General features: G+C 39.8%; 1 protein-coding gene across 1 annotated transcript; it reads left to right on the top strand.

Moving 5' to 3' along the window:
- Positions 1 to 14,682: 14,682 nt before the first annotated feature.
- Positions 14,683 to 19,663, top strand: ift46 (intraflagellar transport 46 homolog (Chlamydomonas)). Its single transcript, XM_033610869.2, has 6 exons — positions 14,683 to 14,808; positions 15,061 to 15,195; positions 15,940 to 16,226; positions 16,648 to 16,741; positions 17,237 to 17,368; positions 19,030 to 19,663. Exons 2-6 carry the CDS (start codon positions 15,067 to 15,069, stop codon positions 19,381 to 19,383), a joined length of 996 nt encoding a protein of 331 aa, XP_033466760.1. The 5' UTR covers positions 14,683 to 14,808; positions 15,061 to 15,066; the 3' UTR covers positions 19,384 to 19,663.
- Positions 19,664 to 20,482: the final 819 nt, after the last annotated feature.

Raw genomic sequence — 20,482 nt, 5'->3', positions numbered from 1 at the left:
TATATTTTACAGATTGTTACTTCTTTTACAATTATTTGACAAATGCTGTTGCATAACTCCATAACTCTCATAGCTGTGAAAAAGTTTTAAAACATGAAAGTCAAACACTCAACTGAAACCAGTAAAGATAAAGTACAGATAAAGTTTCGAGGCAGCATTCAAGCCAAAACAAAATGAAATGTCAGCAGCAAACTAAGCAAAAACTGAGCTTGTTCTGTACATATCCTGTTAACTCTCAGTGAGCCCTGTGTGTGTCTAAGACATACAGTGGCACAAAATACACAGTACCTACAGCAATAACACAAATATCGTTCCATCTTCCTGATCAGAGGATGTTAAAAGGCACATACTGGGTTTCTAACAACAAAATGCTCCACAACAACATCACCAACAATCAAGAATCAAGTACAACAAACTGGAAGTTACACACACCTCATGTCACTAAGATTTGTTTTCTTCGATGGCAACAGTTTCAGAGCTGTTTCTGGTTAATCAGAAAGGATCTTACTCTTAAACAAAAAGATCTCTCTCTCTGTAGGGATCCTTTCTATAAGCTGTCAAACACTTGGAATAACAATCTGAGCCTGTCAGTGGCAAAAACAAGCACTTGCAGTGGACGTAAATTGAGGGTGTAATCATAACCCGAGTGGTTACATCGCAGACTGTTTCATTGCCACCAGCTGCAGGAGTCTCACTCAATACTGGACAAATTTTTAAATTAATCACTTTGACACAAAAACATGGGAAAATAGGGTCCAGGCTGAAAAATACAAAGTTAATCCTTTAGGTACAGCACTTGAGTAAATGTACTCTGTTACTTTCCAGGGGAGTAGTTTTTGGGAGATTGATAAGGTCAGATATCAGTTTGAAAAAATGCAGAACACTGAAAGAGTGCAGTGACGGAATGTAACTAAGTACATTTACTCAAGTACTATATTCATCCTGCTACATTTTTGGTTTCCTGCAGCTTATATTTCATTCTGCTTAACTTAGACCTGTTGTCCTCGTTTGTGGACAGTTTTATAGTGTTTTATAATGATAGAGTGGTAGCAAGGCCACAATACACTAATCCATCTGAAAACAAGATGGCAGCCATCTCTGCTGAGTCAGTCAACAGCTGATCCTGACACAAACGTGGACAAGGTACAAAACCTCATGAAATTTTGTGGTTAAAACTTGTTTATTTATGCTTAATAACATTTATAATTTGATACTGCATACAAATTAGACAGATTTTAGCAAACATATTTTTATATCAATGTTGAATTTACGCAAATACTTTCTTATATGTTCTAATGCTCTCCTGTTGAATAGAAATCTTTTAGGTCTCAGTGGGATGGTAAACCATAATAATCACACACTTTAACAGGAGGTGAGAGGAAGAATTTTCCACCCTTCCTGCTTCTGGACTTATCCCTCTGATGATGAGCAACAGATTGAAGGTGTGAAGTTAGGTCACAGTTGACAGTCTGCAACATTACCGTCTTACTTTAAACACAGTCAGCAGTCTGAGTTAATATCACAGTTTCACCTAATCTCCAGGTGTTGGGGAGATGGATTTTAGGCCATTTGGGAGAGAAACAAAGTCCATCAGACTTGCAGCACTGCAAATAATACTTTGGTGCCATCTGTTGGCAAAAGTTTATTATTAATAAAAAAAGTAAGTCAGATTAAAACACTCCCATCATGTGGAGGTTTTCTAGATAACATTCTACATGTGTCATATTTAATCACACACTTGTTTTTCTAAATAAAATGCAATGGTGAGGTATAAAGCATAATCTGCTGTATTTTCTGCTCATCTTGTGTTCAGACCCTGATGTCCTGTAGGTGGTGAGAGCAGCACACTGTGGAATTCATCACATGCTGTCAGAAGGGAGCAGAGTTGCTGTGTGATGTTGGATCTTGACAGAACGAGGCAACTTCCTCAGTGCAACTGAAACTTTTTATTGCCAACACCCTCTGGTGTCATCACAGCAGCACGAATAGACAATGACCCCTGACCTTCCTAACTAGACACTCAAAAACAAACAAGTAAATAGGAATAACAACTGCTTCATAAAGAGGCCTCAGGACAAACATCTTTGGTTTCTTTTCTCTTTTTTGGTGATGGGATCTTAGCACAACTGCTGTCACACTGTTTTTATCAGCACTTTTTTAAAACTAAAACTAAGAAGACATTTGGTATACAGTCCAAGAATAACAGTGTGTGAGCCACTGTGTGGTCATTTTTACTTCAACAAACTGAGCCTCCAAAGCTCCTCTTGACCTCTCAAACACACTAATCATAAAAACTCTGTCCTTAACTTGAGCTTGAGGGATTTAACTTTTGAAGCACATTTAAATCAAAGTTGGAAAATTCTTCATTCTTTATTGAAGGATGGTTTAAAATACCCAATTTCATTTTCCCCCTCTGAGTGTCTTAAAAGTAAGACAAAATCAGAAAAGTGACTTTCTAAAGGTTATGAGTCTAAAGATCATTTGATCTGTAACACTGAGTGAGGAAAGAGGTTACACAAGCTTCAGCATCAACATACTGTTAAATTACTGACATAAAGCAACATAATTTGTTTGAATTAAAAGCATTAATGAAACATACAGTACAGGCCAAAAGTTTGGACACACCTTCTCATTCAATGCGTTTTCTTTATTTTCATGACTATTTACATTGTAGATTCTCACTGAAGGCATCAAAACTATGAATGAACACATGTGGAGTTATGTACTTAACCAAAAAAAGGTGAAATAACTGAAAACATGTTTTATATTCTAGTTTCTTCAAAATAGCCACCCTTTGCTCTGATTACTGCTTTGCACACTCTTGGCATTCTCTCCATGAGCTTCAAGAGGTAGTCACCTGAAATGGTTTTCCAACAGTCTTGAAGGAGTTCCCAGAGGTGTTTAGCACTTGTTAGCCCCTTTGCCTTCACTCTGCGGTCCAGCTCACCCCAAACCATCTCGATTGGGTTCAGGTCCGGTGACTGTGGAGGCCAGGTCATCTGCCGCAGCACTCCATCACTCTCCTTCTTGGTCAAATAGCCCTTACACAGCCTGGAGGTGTGTTTGGGGTCATTGTCCTGTTGAAAAATAAATGATCGTCCAACTAAACGCAAACCGGATGGGATGGCATGTCGCTGCAGGATGCTGTGGTAGCCATGCTGGTTCAGTGTGCCTTCAATTTTGAATAAATCCCCAACAGTGTCACCAGCAAAACACCCCCACACCATCACACCTCCTCCTCCATGCTTCACAGTGGGAACCAGGCATGTGGAATCCATCCGTTCACCTTTTCTGCGTCTCACAAAGACACAGCGGTTGGAACCAAAGATCTCAAATTTGGACTCATCAGACCAAAGCACAGATTTCCACTGGTCTAATGTCCATTCCTTGTGTTTCTTGGCCCAAACAAATCTCTTCTGCTTGTTGCCTCTCCTTAGCAGTGGTTTCCTAGCAGCTATTTGACCATGAAGGCCTGATTGGCGCAGTCTCCTCTTAACAGTTGTTCTAGAGATGGGTCTGCTGCTAGAACTCTGTGTGGCATTCATCTGGTCTCTGATCTGAGCTGCTGTTAACTTGCGATTTCTGAGGCTGGTGACTCGGATGAACTTATCCTCAGAAGCAGAGGTGACTTTTGGTCTTCCTTTCCTGGGTCGGTCCTCATGTGTGCCAGTTTCGTTGTAGCGCTTGATGGTTTTTGCGACTCCACTTGGGGACACATTTAAAGTTTTCGCAATTTTCCGGACTGACTGACCTTCATTTCTTAAAGTAATGATGGCCACTCGTTTTTCTTTAGTTAGCTGATTGGTTCTTGCCATAATATGAATTTTAACAGTTGTCCAATAGGGCTGTCGGCTGTGTATTAACCTGACTTCTGCACAACACAACTGATGGTCCCAACCCCATTGATAAAGCAAGAAATTCCACTAATTAACCCTGATAAGGCACACCTGTGAAGTGGAAACCATTTCAGGTGACTACCTCTTGAAGCTCATGGAGAGAATGCCAAGAGTGTGCAAAGCAGTAATCAGAGCAAAGGGTGGCTATTTTGAAGAAACTAGAATATAAAACATGTTTTCAGTTATTTCACCTTTTTTTGTTAAGTACATAACTCCACGTGTTCATTCATAGTTTTGATGCCTTCAGTGAGAATCTACAATGTAAATAGTCATGAAAATAAAGAAAACGCATTGAATGAGAAGGTGTGTCCAAACTTTTGGCCTGTACTGTATTCCAGAGTTGGTCTGCAATGTAAAATTCAAAATACTGGATCAGAGCCTGTAATCAAGTCAGTTTAAGATAATTAGGTGACTTCATGCGATATTTTCTGAGATCTCCCAATGATCTCTGGAACTTTATTTTGTTAATATATTGGTTCCTTTTCATTTCTGTCTGTTTAATCTTCATGTTGGCTGAAGGCAGCTTTGTCCTCCAACATTAAACCTGAGTAATTTCATTGTTCTTATTTTATTCATGACTATAACTATAAAGTAAATTTCCAAAAGTGGTCCTATAGGCCTAAACATAAACTGACTGCGTCTTTGAATTTAAGATAGAGAGAATGGACATGTCCAGATATGAATGTAGGGAGCTTTAGACAACTGTAAGCAAAGATCTTCTCATTCAACAATCAGATCATCGTTCAATACAATTATTGCAACTCCACAGCTGGCTGTTGGATCAGTTTTATTTGGTACTCATTTCAGATTACAATTTAATGTTACTTTGATTTTACTGAGTTATTTTGCTTCTTAGTTATTTCTTCATTTAACTGTTTCTAAATCTAGGCAGAAATTCTAAGATATATTGCCCCCCATATTGTTATGTAATCTGTGACACTGTTGAGTAGTTTTGTTAAGCTTTAGTATGTCATAAAAAATGCAGGGAAAAAAAATATGGTATAGTATTTAATAAGAAATTCATTAAAATGTCACATTATGCCATTAAAGTCATATTGAGTGCACTTTTCCTTTGAGACTTTTAGAACCCTTGATCTATTTTTTTTTTTCTAAAATGGTTAGTTAATCTCCCACAGTGTTAAATAGGTAAATGGTTTTGACATCTTGCTATTTGAAAATACTGGAAAAAAACTGAAAATGATTTGCACATATGAACCACAACTTTATACAATAACAAGGTGCACTGCAGCTGTCTGGCTGCACATGCTCATCATTATACAGCCAGACGCATCAGGTGCTGCAGGAGTTTCTGCAGAGGCAACACAAGATGACAGACATCACTACTCTGTGCACACACGTGAATCCAAACATTTAAATCATATATACACTGCGTCGAGCGTCAGTAAGAGTCATGGAAACAGAACGGTGTCCCTATAAAAGCTGCAAGGCCTTTCTGAATGTCACATTTGCACTCGGACTTGACACAAGTTTACCTGCAAAACCTTCTGCTGAAAAGCTGAAATATTGGAGACAATTTCTACTGAACAAACTGTTGGATACCTGATCTGAGAAACTCAAAACCTCACAGGTGAGAATCTTATTGCTCCTTCCGGGGCGCTGCTCTGTGGCTGCCCTGCTGAGTTTCAAAATGCCTTTGTGACTTGTTACAAACTGATTTCCCCACAGCCACAATTTAAAGTATCTTTCTACACAGCCACAAATTAAAGTATCTTTCTACATAGCCACAATTTAAAGTATCTTTCTACATGACCACAAATTAAAGTATCTTTCTACACGTCCACAAATTAAAGTATCTTTCTACACGAGCAGAAATTAAAGTAGGCCTATTTATCTATCTAGCTACCAGGAAAACTACATCTGCTACCTACCTGTTGGAAAATGGCGTCCGGACCCCCCGCCGTGGAGCCCCTGCTGTCCAGAGTCAGGCGTTGGATCACTTCCTTTGCCGGTAAGACATATTTTAATGTCATGGTAAATTTAACCTATTATTAATGTTGCTTAAATCCTTAAAAGAGAATTTCAACACAAAATGTGCATTTAATTATGGTGAAATGTTGAATGTATAGGCCTAAAGATAGACGATTAATAAAATGTTAAAATGTTCATCGATCTGTTAGGAAAAGAGTTTTTGGTGATTGGAGGTTTGCTTGGTGTAAAATGACTTATTATTATATGAAAAGAATATAGTGAATATAGTGAATTTGTCGGGACAGGTGTGGAAGGTGTTAATAACTGTGTAGTGACACTTATTTTTGTTTGAGGGGACTGAATTTGGTAAATTCATTGTCGATTATGGGGAAAAGATGGCGACTAGGCCATTTTTGAACGATGCCAATGAGGATGCCAATGATGCTTTTCTTGTGCACCATGGAGACGATGGAACGTATAAGAGCAAACGTCAGGACGTCAGCACGCGCAGGTGTAAACAAACCGGGGCCCGTTGCTCTGTGTGCTGAGGTTGCTGCTTAAAATGTATCTGGAGATGTTGTCGGGTCCTTTTAAATTAAAATTAATCACATTAATGAACTAATTTTCTGGATTTCTTTAAAAAGTGTTGCTCTGAGCCTGAATGAAAGAGATGAAGTGAACTGAAGTGTTTGACAGTTATTGGACAAAGCCGTTCAGTCATCGCTCAGAGCTTATAACGGACATGTTAGTGTTGTCAGAGCACTGAAATATACTTCGCTCGTTCATGTGGTATTTTCTTATGAAGGGAAGAGATGAGACCGGTTTGTCATGCAGTAACTGTGCGCGTCCTGCGTCCAAAGTGCCACCGTCTCCTCCATGCGGCATGATGAGAAACTGATAAACTGAGAGTGGCGTTAAGTAAATATTGACAATGAGAAGCACAGATGTTGGTGTTATAATTTTTTGGAGAATCCCTGTTCATTATTGTTCATGATTTTTTGAAGTAACCCGCATTTTGTCATGCGTAATTGCCCGCACAGTTCTGTGCGCTCAAAGGTTTTCGCTGCATCCGAGTGTTTTACACAGCTTATCTTGGAGGCAACAATCCACTTAGAAACACACAGTTTCCACAGTGTCACGTGTCTCTGCTTTTTATTTTACTGGAGTATATATGACACAACATGACCTATTGTCCTGCCTATTATACTAGTCTGATTTGTATTATGGTTATACGAAACAAGATACGTTTCAGGGGTAAAACCAGCAATGTGAACAGTGTTATTGTATAGAATTGTAGGTTTCACTTTGGATACACCTGGATTGTCCACCTACAGACGGTTTATAGAGTATTTGTAACATTTCAACAGTTTATTAGTTGAGATTCAACAATAATTCAAACGTTTTGCTTTGTCTGCAGATGTTTATTATATGTTTATGAAACAATTCACTACATGTTCTCAGAATAATTTAGCTGAACTTGAACTACTCACTTAACCCATGCTGCACAGGTTGAGTGAACAGTTCAAGTTCAACTAAATTATTCTGTGAATATTAGATATGTTTATGAATTATCACATATACTCTATAGATAATCTGTCACATATCTACAGACAAAGTGAAACAGTTGAACTGTTGAATCTCAACTAATAAGCTGTTGAAATGTTAACATATACACATATATATATTAAGTATCTGTAGGTGGACTACAGGTAGGTAGTCTTACAATTCTACATAATAACACTGTTCACATTCCTGGTTTTGCCTCTGAAAGCATATCATGTTTCACATAACCGGGTCAGTGACAAATAAGGGTTGGCAAGATGAGCAATTCAGAAATATCTTCAAAAATGGTTTTCAAAGCATGCATCAGATTTGTTAAAATGTACATTCTGTATTTTTGTACATTTGCACCATTTTTTATGAAAAGTAAGACTGAATGCTCCTGAAAATGTCAAATGGTGTAACCACGAAAGAATGATAAATATTAAATATTTTATCCACCTACAGTAGATTTAAGTGTTCTTATAAAAAAAATCTTTATTTCAAAAGAATTAAATTGAAATAAGATATTTTTGGAGTATTTCTATATTTAAATTTAATGCATTTTGGCAATACTGAGCAGGACATTTCCTAAAAACACCCCTTTTTTTTCTAAATAATGCGTGACAAATTATGCAAAATTAGTTAAAAAACAGTGTTGCACTGCAAAAGTGGATTACATTTATTCCACATTTATTTTCCTGTATATAATCATATTTTTATGAAAAAATACCAGTTACGCCAAATGACACTGGGTTGTGTCAATTGGTGTAACTGGTATTTTTCATTATAATATGATACACTGCCTGACCATGTTCCTTCTACAGTCAAACACCACTGTTTGGTGAAGGAATTGACACTGAAAATCAAATATGACAGTCAACAAGGTTAAGTGAACTTGTTTTTTTCATATTATTTCAGTTCAGAAAAAAGAACATCCGACAACAGTGAGCTAATTTCTTCTACTGTAAATTCTTTGCTGAAAAAAACATTTGACAATCATGTTTCATTTTAAAATTTAACTCATGTTTTGTATCTTAAGTTCTGATAAGAAAAAAGTCATATGACAACATCTCAAATGGTGAACTGGTCTACTATAGTGAATACCGTTGATAAAAATTTAATGAGAGAGGAAGTTCAGAAAAAGGAACAGCTGACACCAATTAACTAATTTCTCCTACTGTAAATTCTTTGCTAACAACAATCATTTAATTTTAAAATTTGACTCATGTTTCATGTTTTGTGTTTTAAATTCTGATAAGGGAAAAAGTCACCTGACAACAATAACTTGTAAGGACGTAATTGGCTCTTGCTGCAGTATTAGCATTCATTAGCATTCATTTGCATTAGCACTCTATGACGAGCTACTTTTTCCTTGTTTTTTTTTGTTTTTTTTTATTTGCACACAAGAAAAAGAGTATAGGATGTCAATAAGAAGAAACAGAATACATACAGTATTGACACATATGAAAAACGCTGACTTAAAAGAGAAAAAAAAGTGAGCGGGAGGAGCCAAAAGAAAACCCTTAGGGCTTGTCAGGTGGCCCTCCTAGAAACTGGCATCTAATGGGGAAAATTGATTTTATTTATTTAGTTTGATTACTTTAGTTTTCTATAAATGTATCATACATTAGTAATGAAATAGCAGAAATGTAAATAATTGTATTTTACAGACAGAAATTTTAATGTTTGAGTAACATTTCTACTTTAAATGAATTATTGGATTTTTAGGTATTTTAAAGCTACTGTACAAGATCAAAAATAGTTTTTTTTATAATACATCTTTAATTAACATCATAAACTACTGATATCTAACAAATTACTATCATAAACTGCTGATATCTGACATAATTGTTACGGTTACACCATTTGACATTTCATTTTAAAATCAAATTTGACAGGCATTACCATGGACACCTGTGTAAGCACATGGCCTTGGTCTCAAGATTTCAAACATGATTTTTATGAATTATTAATGTTTTCTAGGGTCATACCATTTGACATGTAAACTTACCAAACTTGACCAGAGTCTAAAAACATCAATTTATTAATACTTTTAAGAGATTCTAACCTTGTCATGCAGCAGTTGTGATCATCAGAGGTCCTTCTCTGTAATACCATTTCCTGTCACATGGCCTTCTTTACAATATTAACAAAACGGCCTCTTAAATGGTGGTTACACCACTTGACACTTCATGTAGTTAACTTGACTTTCATGATTCCCCTAATTAATTTCATATTTAGAACAATTGTATTTCATTGCCTTTACTGAAAATAAAAATAAAAATAATTTAAAGATCATGCCAAACTAGTTGATATGGTGTTTTATTGAGAATTTTAGTGTTTTTAAGCAAGTTTAATTATTTGGTGCAAGTTTTTATGGTTACACCACTTAGACATTTTTGCCATTATCCTATTATTCTCTCAAAATGTATTAAAAGCAGAAATTTTATACTGGATCCACACAAAATTAAAGTTTGTTAGTTAATCATACATTTATTTTCAAATTTTAACCCTTTTAAATTTGACTAACCCATATGAACACAAAAAAAGTAGCGTGTCGTTATTGACCCAACCACAGCTAAAGTCAGACTAGTATAATAGTCAGAATCTGTTTATGGTCAGAATGGTGTAAATCTCTTTTAGCCTTTGGCAGCCAAATATGGAACAACAACTCGCAAAGCAAAAACTTAACATGTAACATGATGACATGAGAGCACATACGTAGCTGCTGATTAGCTGCCTGCGTCCAGTCAAGATTTATCCAGCATAAAAGTATTATCATATCCCGTCCTAATGTTCCAAATAAAAGTAGCAGAACTGCACAATATTGATATGAGTTTTAGAGGTGGCAGTGGCACTCTGTTTGTTGGTGGGTTTTCTACAAAGTACATGTAATGCATCAGGTCAAAAATGACTGATTAGGCCTTTAAGCCTTGGGTTTAATTATTTTTCAATTTTATTCTTCCTCAGGAGGCTCCTTTTGGCCACTCAGCACCGCACCCCCTGCTGCTGAGAGCCCCCCTGATGACCCAGTCCTGCCTGACTACGAGGAGGAGGAGGAAGAGGTTGGCGTTGTCGGGGTGGATGACGTGGACATGCTTCAGGCTGGTAAAATAGAGGATGAGCAGCAGCTTCCACCACCTGCTCCCTTTCCTGCTTACCACCTTGCTCCCATTGCTGTTCCTCATCCTGTGCCTTATGCTAATCGCAATGGTCCTTACGATTTCCCTGCTTACCCTTATGCTGCTCCTTACCCTTATGCTGCTCCTTACCCTTATGCTGCTCCTTGTCCTCATGCTGCTCCTCGCCCTTATGCTGCTCCTTGCCCTTTTGCTGCTCCTTGCCCTTATGCTGATCCTCGCCCTTATGCTGCTCCTCGCCCTTATGCTGCTCCTTGCCCTTATGCTGATCCTCGCCCTTATGCTGCTCCTCGCCCTTATGCTGCTCCTTGCCCTTTTGCTGCTCCTCGCCCTTATGCTGCTCCTTGCCCTTATGCTGCTCCTCGCCCTCATGCTGATCCTCGCCCTTATGCTGCTCCTTGCCCTTATGCTGCTCCTCGCCCTTTTGCTGCTCCTCGCCCTCATGCTGATCCTCACAATTATGCTGCTCCTCGCCCTCATGCTGATCCTCGCCCTTATGCTGATCCTTGCCCTTATGCTGCTCCTTGCCCTTTTGCTGCTCCTCGCCCTCATGCTGATCCTCACAATTATGCTGATCCTCGCCCTCATGCTGATCGTTGTCCTTTTGCTGCTCCTCGCGCTTATGCTGATCATCGCCCTAATGCTGGTGGGGAACAGGAACCGGATGAGGACTCGGACGTGAGCTTGTGGGACGTGGACTGGGACTCTGAGAACAGCCGTTCTATTTCTCCGTTTGATGCTGAAGACTTCGGGCCCATCTCCCAAGAAGAATGTTCCGAGGAGCTTGAAGATGCTGTGGTCCTTGAATCTTCTGGCAGTGCCTCCTCCATGAAGAGGACCAGGGAGGACAGCGATGGGGAGGAGGCTGCTGCGAAGAGGCGGAGATGGGCTGAAGAGAGTGACTCGGATTGACTCAACGATGGATGGGCTGAATATTCTGCTTGAGACATCGGAGCAATCACACATCCGCTCTTCATCACCTCCACATTACAGCAGGAATAGTGATTCCTATGGCAGCCTTTGCGTCTTGCGGGGCTGCTAACACCCCAGATAGCGTCTTGCTCTGGGACCACCGGATTGACACTTTTTAACACAGGGGGCTGCCTTTGCATCTGGCTGGGCAAGCAAAGCCCCAGGCAGCCTTTGCATCTGGCAGGGCTGTCAACACCCATGTAGCGTCTTGCACTGGGTTTTTATTAGTTTATGTCCTCATTATTTGCACAGTGGAACGATCGACCTTTCTTTCCTCCTGAGGGCCGGTCTGTGCGTCTGGCGAGGCCGGCGATACCCCAGGTAGCCCTCGTGTCTGGCAGGGCTGTCGACATCCCGTGCATAGCCTTTGCGTCTGGCGGGGCTGAGGAAGGCAAAGTAGCCCTCGCGTCTGGCAGGGCTGCTAACACCCCAGATAGCGTCTTGCACTGGGACCACCGGATTGACCCTTTTTAACACAGGGGGCTGCCTTTGCGTGTGGCTGGGCAAGCAAAGCCCCAGGCAGCCTTTGCGTCTGGCAGGGCTGTCAACACCCACGTAGCTTCTTGCACCGGGACTTATTTAGAGTATCTCCTCATACTTTGCACGGTGGATGGATCAACCTCTCTGTCTTTCCTCCTGAGGGCCGGCCTTTGTGTCTGGCAAGGCCGGCGATGCCCCAGGTAGCCCTCACGTCTGGCAGGGCTGTTGACACCCCATGCATTAAGTCTTTGCGCCTGGCAGGGCTGAGGAAGACAAATTTGCCTTTGCGTCTGGCAGGGCAAAGAAACATTAGCTTGATTAGTGTTCAGATTAAAAGTATATTCCTTTGGGGCGTCGGTGGCTTAGTGGTAGAGCAGGCGCCCCATGTACAAGGCTGTTGCCGCAGCGGCCCAGGTTCGACTCCAGCCTGTGGCCCTTTGCTGCATGTCACTCCCCCTCTCTCTCCCCCTTTCACACTTGTCTGTCCTATCCATTAAAGGCTAAAAATGCCCCAAAAAATATCTTAAAAAAAAAAAAAAAAATACATTCCTTCTCACGGCAGGCTAAATGTTAGTCTGCCTAACATTTAGCCTATATTCCTAACAATTTGCTCCCTTAACATAATCCTCCAGAAACCAAAAATGCCTTCATATTGCAAAAAAGGTAAAGTAACATATATGAAATATGAAATACATTATATTCATAATACCCACTTATTTAAAGAGTACTTGTCTCCCTAATCTTTTATGTCTGTTCTCACTCCCCCACCTGAGCCGCTGTTGTTCACCGTGGACAAAAAAGGTAAGTGTGAGCTTATTTATCAACCATTTTTCTTTGATATGTTTATTTTGCTAAGGTTTCTTTTCTTACTAACCATTTTTGACTTTCCTCTTATCTCACTCCACCACCTGAGCTGCTGTTGTTCACTGTGGACGAAGAAAGTAAGTATGAGCCTCTAACTTAGAGAAAAAGTGTAACATTATTTTTTCTTATTACATGAGTACTAATGAATGTATTTGTTGTTTTAGGGCAGGACTCCTCTTGTGTCCAGGGGCCACTGAACACACTCTGTCATGCTATTTGTCAACTTTACCAGTTAGCTGTTGCAATCAATAAAACACTCAGTCATCTGAAGTGACACTCTGTATTGTGAGATTGATTTTAACTTCAGTGATGTTGAGTTCATGTGATGCTTTCTGAATCAGTTGCAGTTGTGTAGTGGCTAAAATGCTGCTAAAATGGTAGAACAGGAGTCTCTCTAAACAAGCAGCTACACTGAGTCATCTGGATTACTTTGTAGATCCCACAACAGGTCTTTAGAAATCAGTCCACATACAGATTAAAGCATTTCCACATATCCAAAAGTGCAGCATGTATGTTAATGTGCAATTGGAAATCAGGGAGGGCCTGAATTAGCCCACTCAATGCAAGGGCGTCATTGTAGGGTGGGACTGATTACCAAGGGCATCAATATGAGGGGAACCCTCAAAAATCCTGAAAAGTTTGGTTTTCTTTGCAGATTTTTATTTCTCAGTAATTAGTGCCATAACTAAATTAAAACTGGCTGAACGCACTGGTTGAAGACTCAACGTTATATGAAAAATAGTGGAAGTGCTCTGAAGCCCCACTCACTCCTTAAAGGCTCAAAATGCTTTAGTCCGCCCCTGAGCTAGGATTCATCTCTAAAGGTGGCTAAGGCTGACTGACTGCTGATTCTGCTGGAGCAACAACATACACAGTCATGTCTTTCCCTGAGAAAGGAAAATCAGTTTCAAAAAGAAAAGAAAGGAAAGGGGAAGATGCTAAACTGACTTTACAAGAACAAAACATTTCAAAAGGTGTGTGAGAAAGACATGGATCAGGAAGGGTGGGGGGCCCACAGAGGCTACTGGTGCATAGGGCCCAGAATTTGGTTATGCTAGGGCTATGAATCATTATAATACAAGGTAAATCTTATAAATTGGAGCCTAACTTTTTTTGTGCTTATAGATGAAGCAGTACTTGTGAGTAATGTTTGTAGGGGCCCAGCACGTAAATGACATCGAACTGGCATGCATTGTTTATTTCCTGCTCCTGCTTTAGACACTTTACACACTGTAACTGGAGGATACTCCTGTCAGATATTATTGCACTGTGTTTCGATGCTGTTTTAATGTTTTTAGATATGGTTAGTCAGCAAGTCAAGCTCTCACACAACAGTTGGTATACTTACTAAGTAAAATTCTCATGCTACAGCTAGTTCAGTAAGTGCATTTAACTATTGTTAATATAAGCTTAAAGGGCTGCTGCTAACATATTACTACTACTAGTTATGATAATGTTAATCATGTATATTTGGTGTCTTTCTATATGATAAAGACAATAACTATTACTTAATTCCTTGGCCAATTTAAATATCTACAAATGTAAATTTACAAACAAAAAACAGTTTGTCACTACCATTCACATCTGTTATACAAGCCACATCTGGATTATTATTATGATTATTATTATCATAATAATAACAACAACAACGACGACGACGACAATAATAATAATATAATTTTTCTTTTAATAGATTTGCTTTTACGCTTTTCTCACTTAATGTCTTTTTTCAGTCATTATTTTCTCCACGTGTTGCAGTTTTCTGGTTTTACCACTTGATGACAGTGTTGCCTTGTTTGTATTTTGTATTACGCTCAACAAAGCTGTCGGGAAAAAACTACAATCCCAAGGTGCATTACGTGAGCTGTTGCCAGGATACACCACAGACAGTACGGTAGGACTCAGTAGCTACCTGCTAGCTACAGTTAGACGCAGACAAACGCGTTCACACTGAACTCCGACTGATACATGTAAAACAAAGAGAGGTAATTTATCTCTGTAGGCCTTTTATCCGTTAAACCGTGTGTTTGTTGTCTTGGACGGTTTAAAACCTCCCGTGGTTCGGTTTATTGTTAGTTGTCTGATGCTAGGTGGCTAATGCGAGACGGTAGACGGGCATAACAGCTGTGTTGTTTATAAACTTGGTTGTTGGTAAACTGTTATATCAATATTAAAGTGCATCTAAACGCTAGATAAATGTGTGTAACCATATTTGGGTTCACACGATAATGTGTTAGCGTCCTATGGAGCGGGTTGACCGGGGGAAAGACACTAGACTGCTGAAAAACCAACCGTACGACGAGAGCCTGGAGGTGGTCGACTCTGAGGAGGTAGCGAGCGTATACAGCCCGACTCCCCGCAGCCAGCATCAGGTAACATCCGCCCACCACCACCCCTGGACTGTGTGTGTAGACAAAGAAATGTCTACAGAAGTAGCCTACCTCGTTGTAACGTTAATGTAACGGTATGCACTAGGACTGCAGACTAGTCACTATCAGCTCCATGTACGTTAAGTATCAGCAGGAAAATACTCTCGAGTATAAGCTTCATGTAGTTGGAGTATCAGTAGTACACAAGTATTGGCAGAATTGTGTGGTTACAGTACCTACTGTAAAAGTACACATGTATTGTCAACTTCATGTTGTGTCAGTATCAGGAGTAAAAGTAAACAGGTATTTTCAGCTTCATGTATTTAAAGTAGGCTATCAGCAGAAAAAGTACACAAGTATTATTAGCTTCATGTAGATAAAGTATCAGAAGTAGAAATACAATACATAATAATGCAACAGACAAGTTTTATTTTGCTTTGTCATCCAGTTACTGACTGAATCAATATTAATTAGTGACCAGTGGGTGTGAGCTGCAAATAGGAGCTGCTACCTGAATATCTTCCGCACTGAGCTCTGATCATCAGAGAGGACAGTTACTTAGCAGCTTCTTCTCATTCACACACTCTAATTTTCACTTTCATGCAATGAACTGCTGCTCTGTGGGCTGTGGTGGACAAAACACAGTGAATGTGTTTAATGGGGTTGACTTTAGCCTATAGTGATGCTGTTGTCACCTTTCTCTCTCCTCTGACATCAGATGAAGATAATAAGATTTTGTGTTTTCAGTCAGAGTCCAGGAGGAGCATGACGGAGCGAGGCCTGATGTCGGCCAACAGTGACGATGAAGACCACAAACCTCTGAGGGCCATCGAGCCAACCGGCGGGCAGCCTGGGGCCAGTCCGAACGAGGAAGATGAGGAAGAAGAAGAGGAGGAGGAGGAGGACTCTGATGAAGAGGACTCAGACGATGATGACGAGCCTGGTGATGCTCCAGAAGGGGCATATGACCCTGCTGACTACGCCAACCTGCCTGTCAGCACAGAGATCAAAGAGCTCTTCCAGTACATCATACGGTGAGCAATTTACTTAAGAAACACACACACACACACACATAATACATATCATACGCTTAAATTTTTTCCATTATTGATTCATCTGCTGATTATTTTCTCCATTCATCATTCTGTTTATAAATATCAAAAAATTAAAATGCATGTTATAATTTCCCAGAGTCAAAGGTGAGGTCTTCAGTCCAAAACTGTTCAGTTTACTATCAGTCACAACAGACTCTCCTGCTCCATATGATATATATGTAATAATAGTCCTGATACAGTTTGAAGAGAGAAATTTTAGATCACAGAGAGAAAAATGTTGTTACACATGATAAAAGGATTCTTTTATGAATCAGACTGACAGTTAACACAGATCCAGTCATTTAAGCTGGACAGAGAACCAGGGCACAAATAAAAGGCGTCTTTTGTTGTCTCCTCTCAGCTACACCCCTCAGTGTGCAGAGCTGGAGCACAGCCTGAAGCCCTTCATCCCAGACTTCATCCCAGCTGTGGGAGACATTGACGCCTTCCTGAAGGTACAAACACAACCTGTCTGCTAATTTATTGGAGCTGCAGAAACAGGAAATACACAAGGGTTCATTTTTTTATTTAGTTTTAGTCTCACTGTTGTCATTCATTTTTAATGTTGATGTATTCTGATCACTTCTGCTGCCTGCATGTTTTCATGTTTCAGCTGTTTTGTTGCTTCCTGTCAAATTCTCAGTGGATTGCAGATGAATTGAGTTCATAAATCATCAGATAACATCATTGACAGACACAACGTTACTGAATGTAAAAATGCTTCTTATTATCGATAGCAGAACAAAGAGATCAATCATCTTCTGAACAAGATAAAAATGTCGTCACAGTTCCCGTTTTCAAAACTTTTCTTTTAGTTTTAGTCTCGCTTTTGTTGTGAGAAAAGACAAAGGTTGTGCATTATACCTAACAAACTTTTATTGGTAGTAGCACTAGAAATGCTCCTTAATCTCTGTGACCCCTGATCTGACTGTGACCTGTGTGGCATTCAGGTGCCAAGGCCAGATGGTAAAGCGGACAGTCTGGGTCTGGTGGTTCTGGACGAACCCAGTGTGAAACAGTCAGACCCCACGGTGCTGTCGCTGTGGCTGTCAGAGGAGACCAAACAGCATGGAGCCACTGAGGTACTGATAACCATTATACACCTGTATCACACACACTCTATTCTGACTGAGATCCTGTAGAACAAGTTATATGTTGAAAATACATCATCATGTCATTTAAATATAGATCATAATCTACAACAACTTTTCAGCTGAATGTAGTACAGCTTCCAACCTGACACTTTGTGTTTACATCCTGAGTGCGGTCAATGGTGAGCCACCACCCTACTCTCTTTTTGTTAGCGTGGACCTTTTGCTACTTTGTTAACTTTCCGTTTTTTCTTTGTTGCCTGCGTCCTTGTGGATCAGTCTGCGTCCCCCTCTCTAAATTTGGAGGGTCTGGGAATGCAGCGCAGGCTTCAAGAGTTAATTTTCTTCCTCGACAGCAGTTTGTTGAGTTTTGAGTTGTGGGGTGGATAATTATTCAGTCGAACTGATCGGAACCGCTCAGATCAGATCGATAGATTAGAAGAGCAGCTGCTGCAGAGGCAAACTTTTGGACCCAGTGCAGTGAACGATTATGCTTCTTTTTCACTGTTCCTGAGGTTCTGTCGCTCTGTGTGTGCGTGGTGCAGTGAATAACTGAACGGTATATATATTCCAACAGCGCTTGTAATGAGCGATACGACTCCTAAAGTAGAAAATCAAAAGGTGGCGGCAGATGTTTTAATTGTTGTGGGCCGCCACAAATAAATGAATATGTGGAAAATCCTGTCAGTAATCAGACTGCCTCTGAAGACATTAAAGGCTTTATACTTTGGTTGGACATAAGTCTCAATTTAAAATACCATAATGACTGTCTTGCAAAGAAATAGAAATTCACACTCGGCTTTCTGTACAGGCTAAAGTCTTGTTTTTCTATCGTATAGAGAAAACGCTTAGTTGCTAGCCTATTTCTGTCTCAGATTGATTTTGGCCATACTATGTACAGGTTTGCATCGCCGTACACCTTGTCTCAGCTTGACCCCCTGTATCACTGAGCCCTGACTATATAATTACTAAATCTAGCTCCAGGGCTCATTATTGTATCTTATACAGCATGGTAGGATGGCCATACCTCACTTTGTGTAGCTTCCAACTGTGGTACATTCTAGTCTATTAGATCATCTCAGGTACATTTCCAATTACCTAAGCCAGAAGTTTTTATCTTTGCAAAGCAGTTATAATCTACGGCCACATAAATGGCTTCATTTTAAGGCGCTTTTACCAGGACAGAATCTGGCAAAACAAGTCTGTTCCACTACAGTCCCTGGTCCTGGAATGATCTCCTAAAATGATTTTAAACTTAGAATAGAGGAAGTGGTCACAGGTAGCTGCAACTGCTTCATTTAACAAACAAATTCTAGATTAAATAGTGCTGCCTTATTACTCCATTCTATTATGTATTGTACTTTGACACATCTATTGTCACTGTTGTGATTTGATGTTGTCCTGCTAGGTCTCACCTGCAAAAGCAGTTCTAATCTCAATGTGACTTCCTCAATAGACAAAAGTTTTATATATACAGTATGTCACCTCTCTTCTCTCTCTGTCTTGTCTGTGCCTCCACTTTTCCAATCAAATAAAGGAAGAATGCCAAAAATGAATCTTGTAAAACAAAAACAAACACCTCATTCTGTCTGTCTGTCTCTCTGTCTGGCTCCCTGTCTGTCTTTCTCTTTCGCTCTCCCTCTCTCCTCCAGTTAAAGAAGGTAACGAGCGTTGCCAGTCCTCAGACCAACCCTCGGGCGGTGGACAGCTGGGTGGATAGTATCAGCGCTCTGCACCGCTCCAAACCTCCGGCCAGCGTTCAGTATGGCCGAGCGATGCCGGACATTGACAGCCTGATGCAGGAGTGGCCAGCTGAGCTGGAGGAGATGCTGGGCCGCCTGCAGCTGCCCCCGGCCCGCCTGCAATGCAGCCTGGCCGAGTACACCGACATTATCAGCGGCCTGCTGGACATCCCTGTTTACAGCAGCAGGATCCAGTCTCTGCACCTGCTGTTTAGCCTCTATCTGGAGTTCAGAGACTCGCAGCACTTCACACGCAGAGCTTAGAGACAGGCTGGAATATCTACATCAGAGTGACACACTTGAGAGGAAAACCTGTAATCAAAAATATAATGTGTGCAGGACGAAGTGAAAGCTGACATCGGATGTTCCTTATTTAAAGTCTGTATTCTGGCTGCTCATTTATGTGACACCTCAGACAGCAGCTGTTTATTGGTCCAGATACTCTGGGATCAGAAGTGAGAAAATGTTACGACATTCTCTGTTTGATTCTCCTCTTTTTACTTTATATTGTCAAACTTTCAAATAAATGTGAAAATGCCTTTAAAACAGACTCCCATTCCTATATAGTTGTTTTACTGACAGGTGTTGTGTTTTACACCAGATCACAAATAACACATTTATCATCATTGATGTGTTAACAGATACTTCAATGTTTTAATGACCATATGCAGAACATCATCTCATAATTACCAGAAGGATTAGCAGAAGGAAAACTTTCCTTTTCTCCTATATTTCTTTTACTCCTGTTCCTCCAGTGCTACTAATTTGCAAAGTTAAGCATTACGTTTCAAGGAAGAGTCAGTAATGAATGAAATGTAACTAAATATTAATTTAACATCACTTGTTTAATAAACAGGTTATTTTGTACATTGACAGGTGTGTTTCAGGCCTCACAGACAAAAAAAAGAAATGCTGCGGTCTGTCATTTATTCAAGTACTGTACTTCTGTACAATTGTAAGGTCCTGTACTCTACTTGAGTATTTCTGTATTTTGCTAAACTTCTACTCCACTACATCTCAGAGGAAACATTGTGCTTTTTACTGTGCTACATTTATCTGACAGCTTTAATTACTCTTCGGATATAGACTATTAATGCAAAAATAAAACATAAAATCAACTAAATGATAATGAATTATTATAGACCAATCTACCCAGCAGTATACAGTAATTAAAATGAGTCCCACTTTTACCAGCTGCAATGTTAAAGTGATTGATCATTGCCTGAGTTATTATATATATTATTCTGAAATGGACCATTTTGCATAATGAGCACTTTTACTTTTGGAATTTTAAATTTATTTTAATGTTTTTATTTCTGAAACTTGAGACTTCTGTGTGCAGCAGTAAAATAACCACAGATCA

Source organism: Epinephelus lanceolatus, chromosome 6 (genome assembly GCF_041903045.1).
Source record: "Epinephelus lanceolatus isolate andai-2023 chromosome 6, ASM4190304v1, whole genome shotgun sequence".
NCBI classification, from domain to species: domain Eukaryota; kingdom Metazoa; phylum Chordata; class Actinopteri; order Perciformes; family Serranidae; genus Epinephelus; species Epinephelus lanceolatus.
The sequence above is the reverse complement of the archived record's forward strand: the minus strand, read 5'-3'. Positions and strand labels throughout refer to the sequence as shown.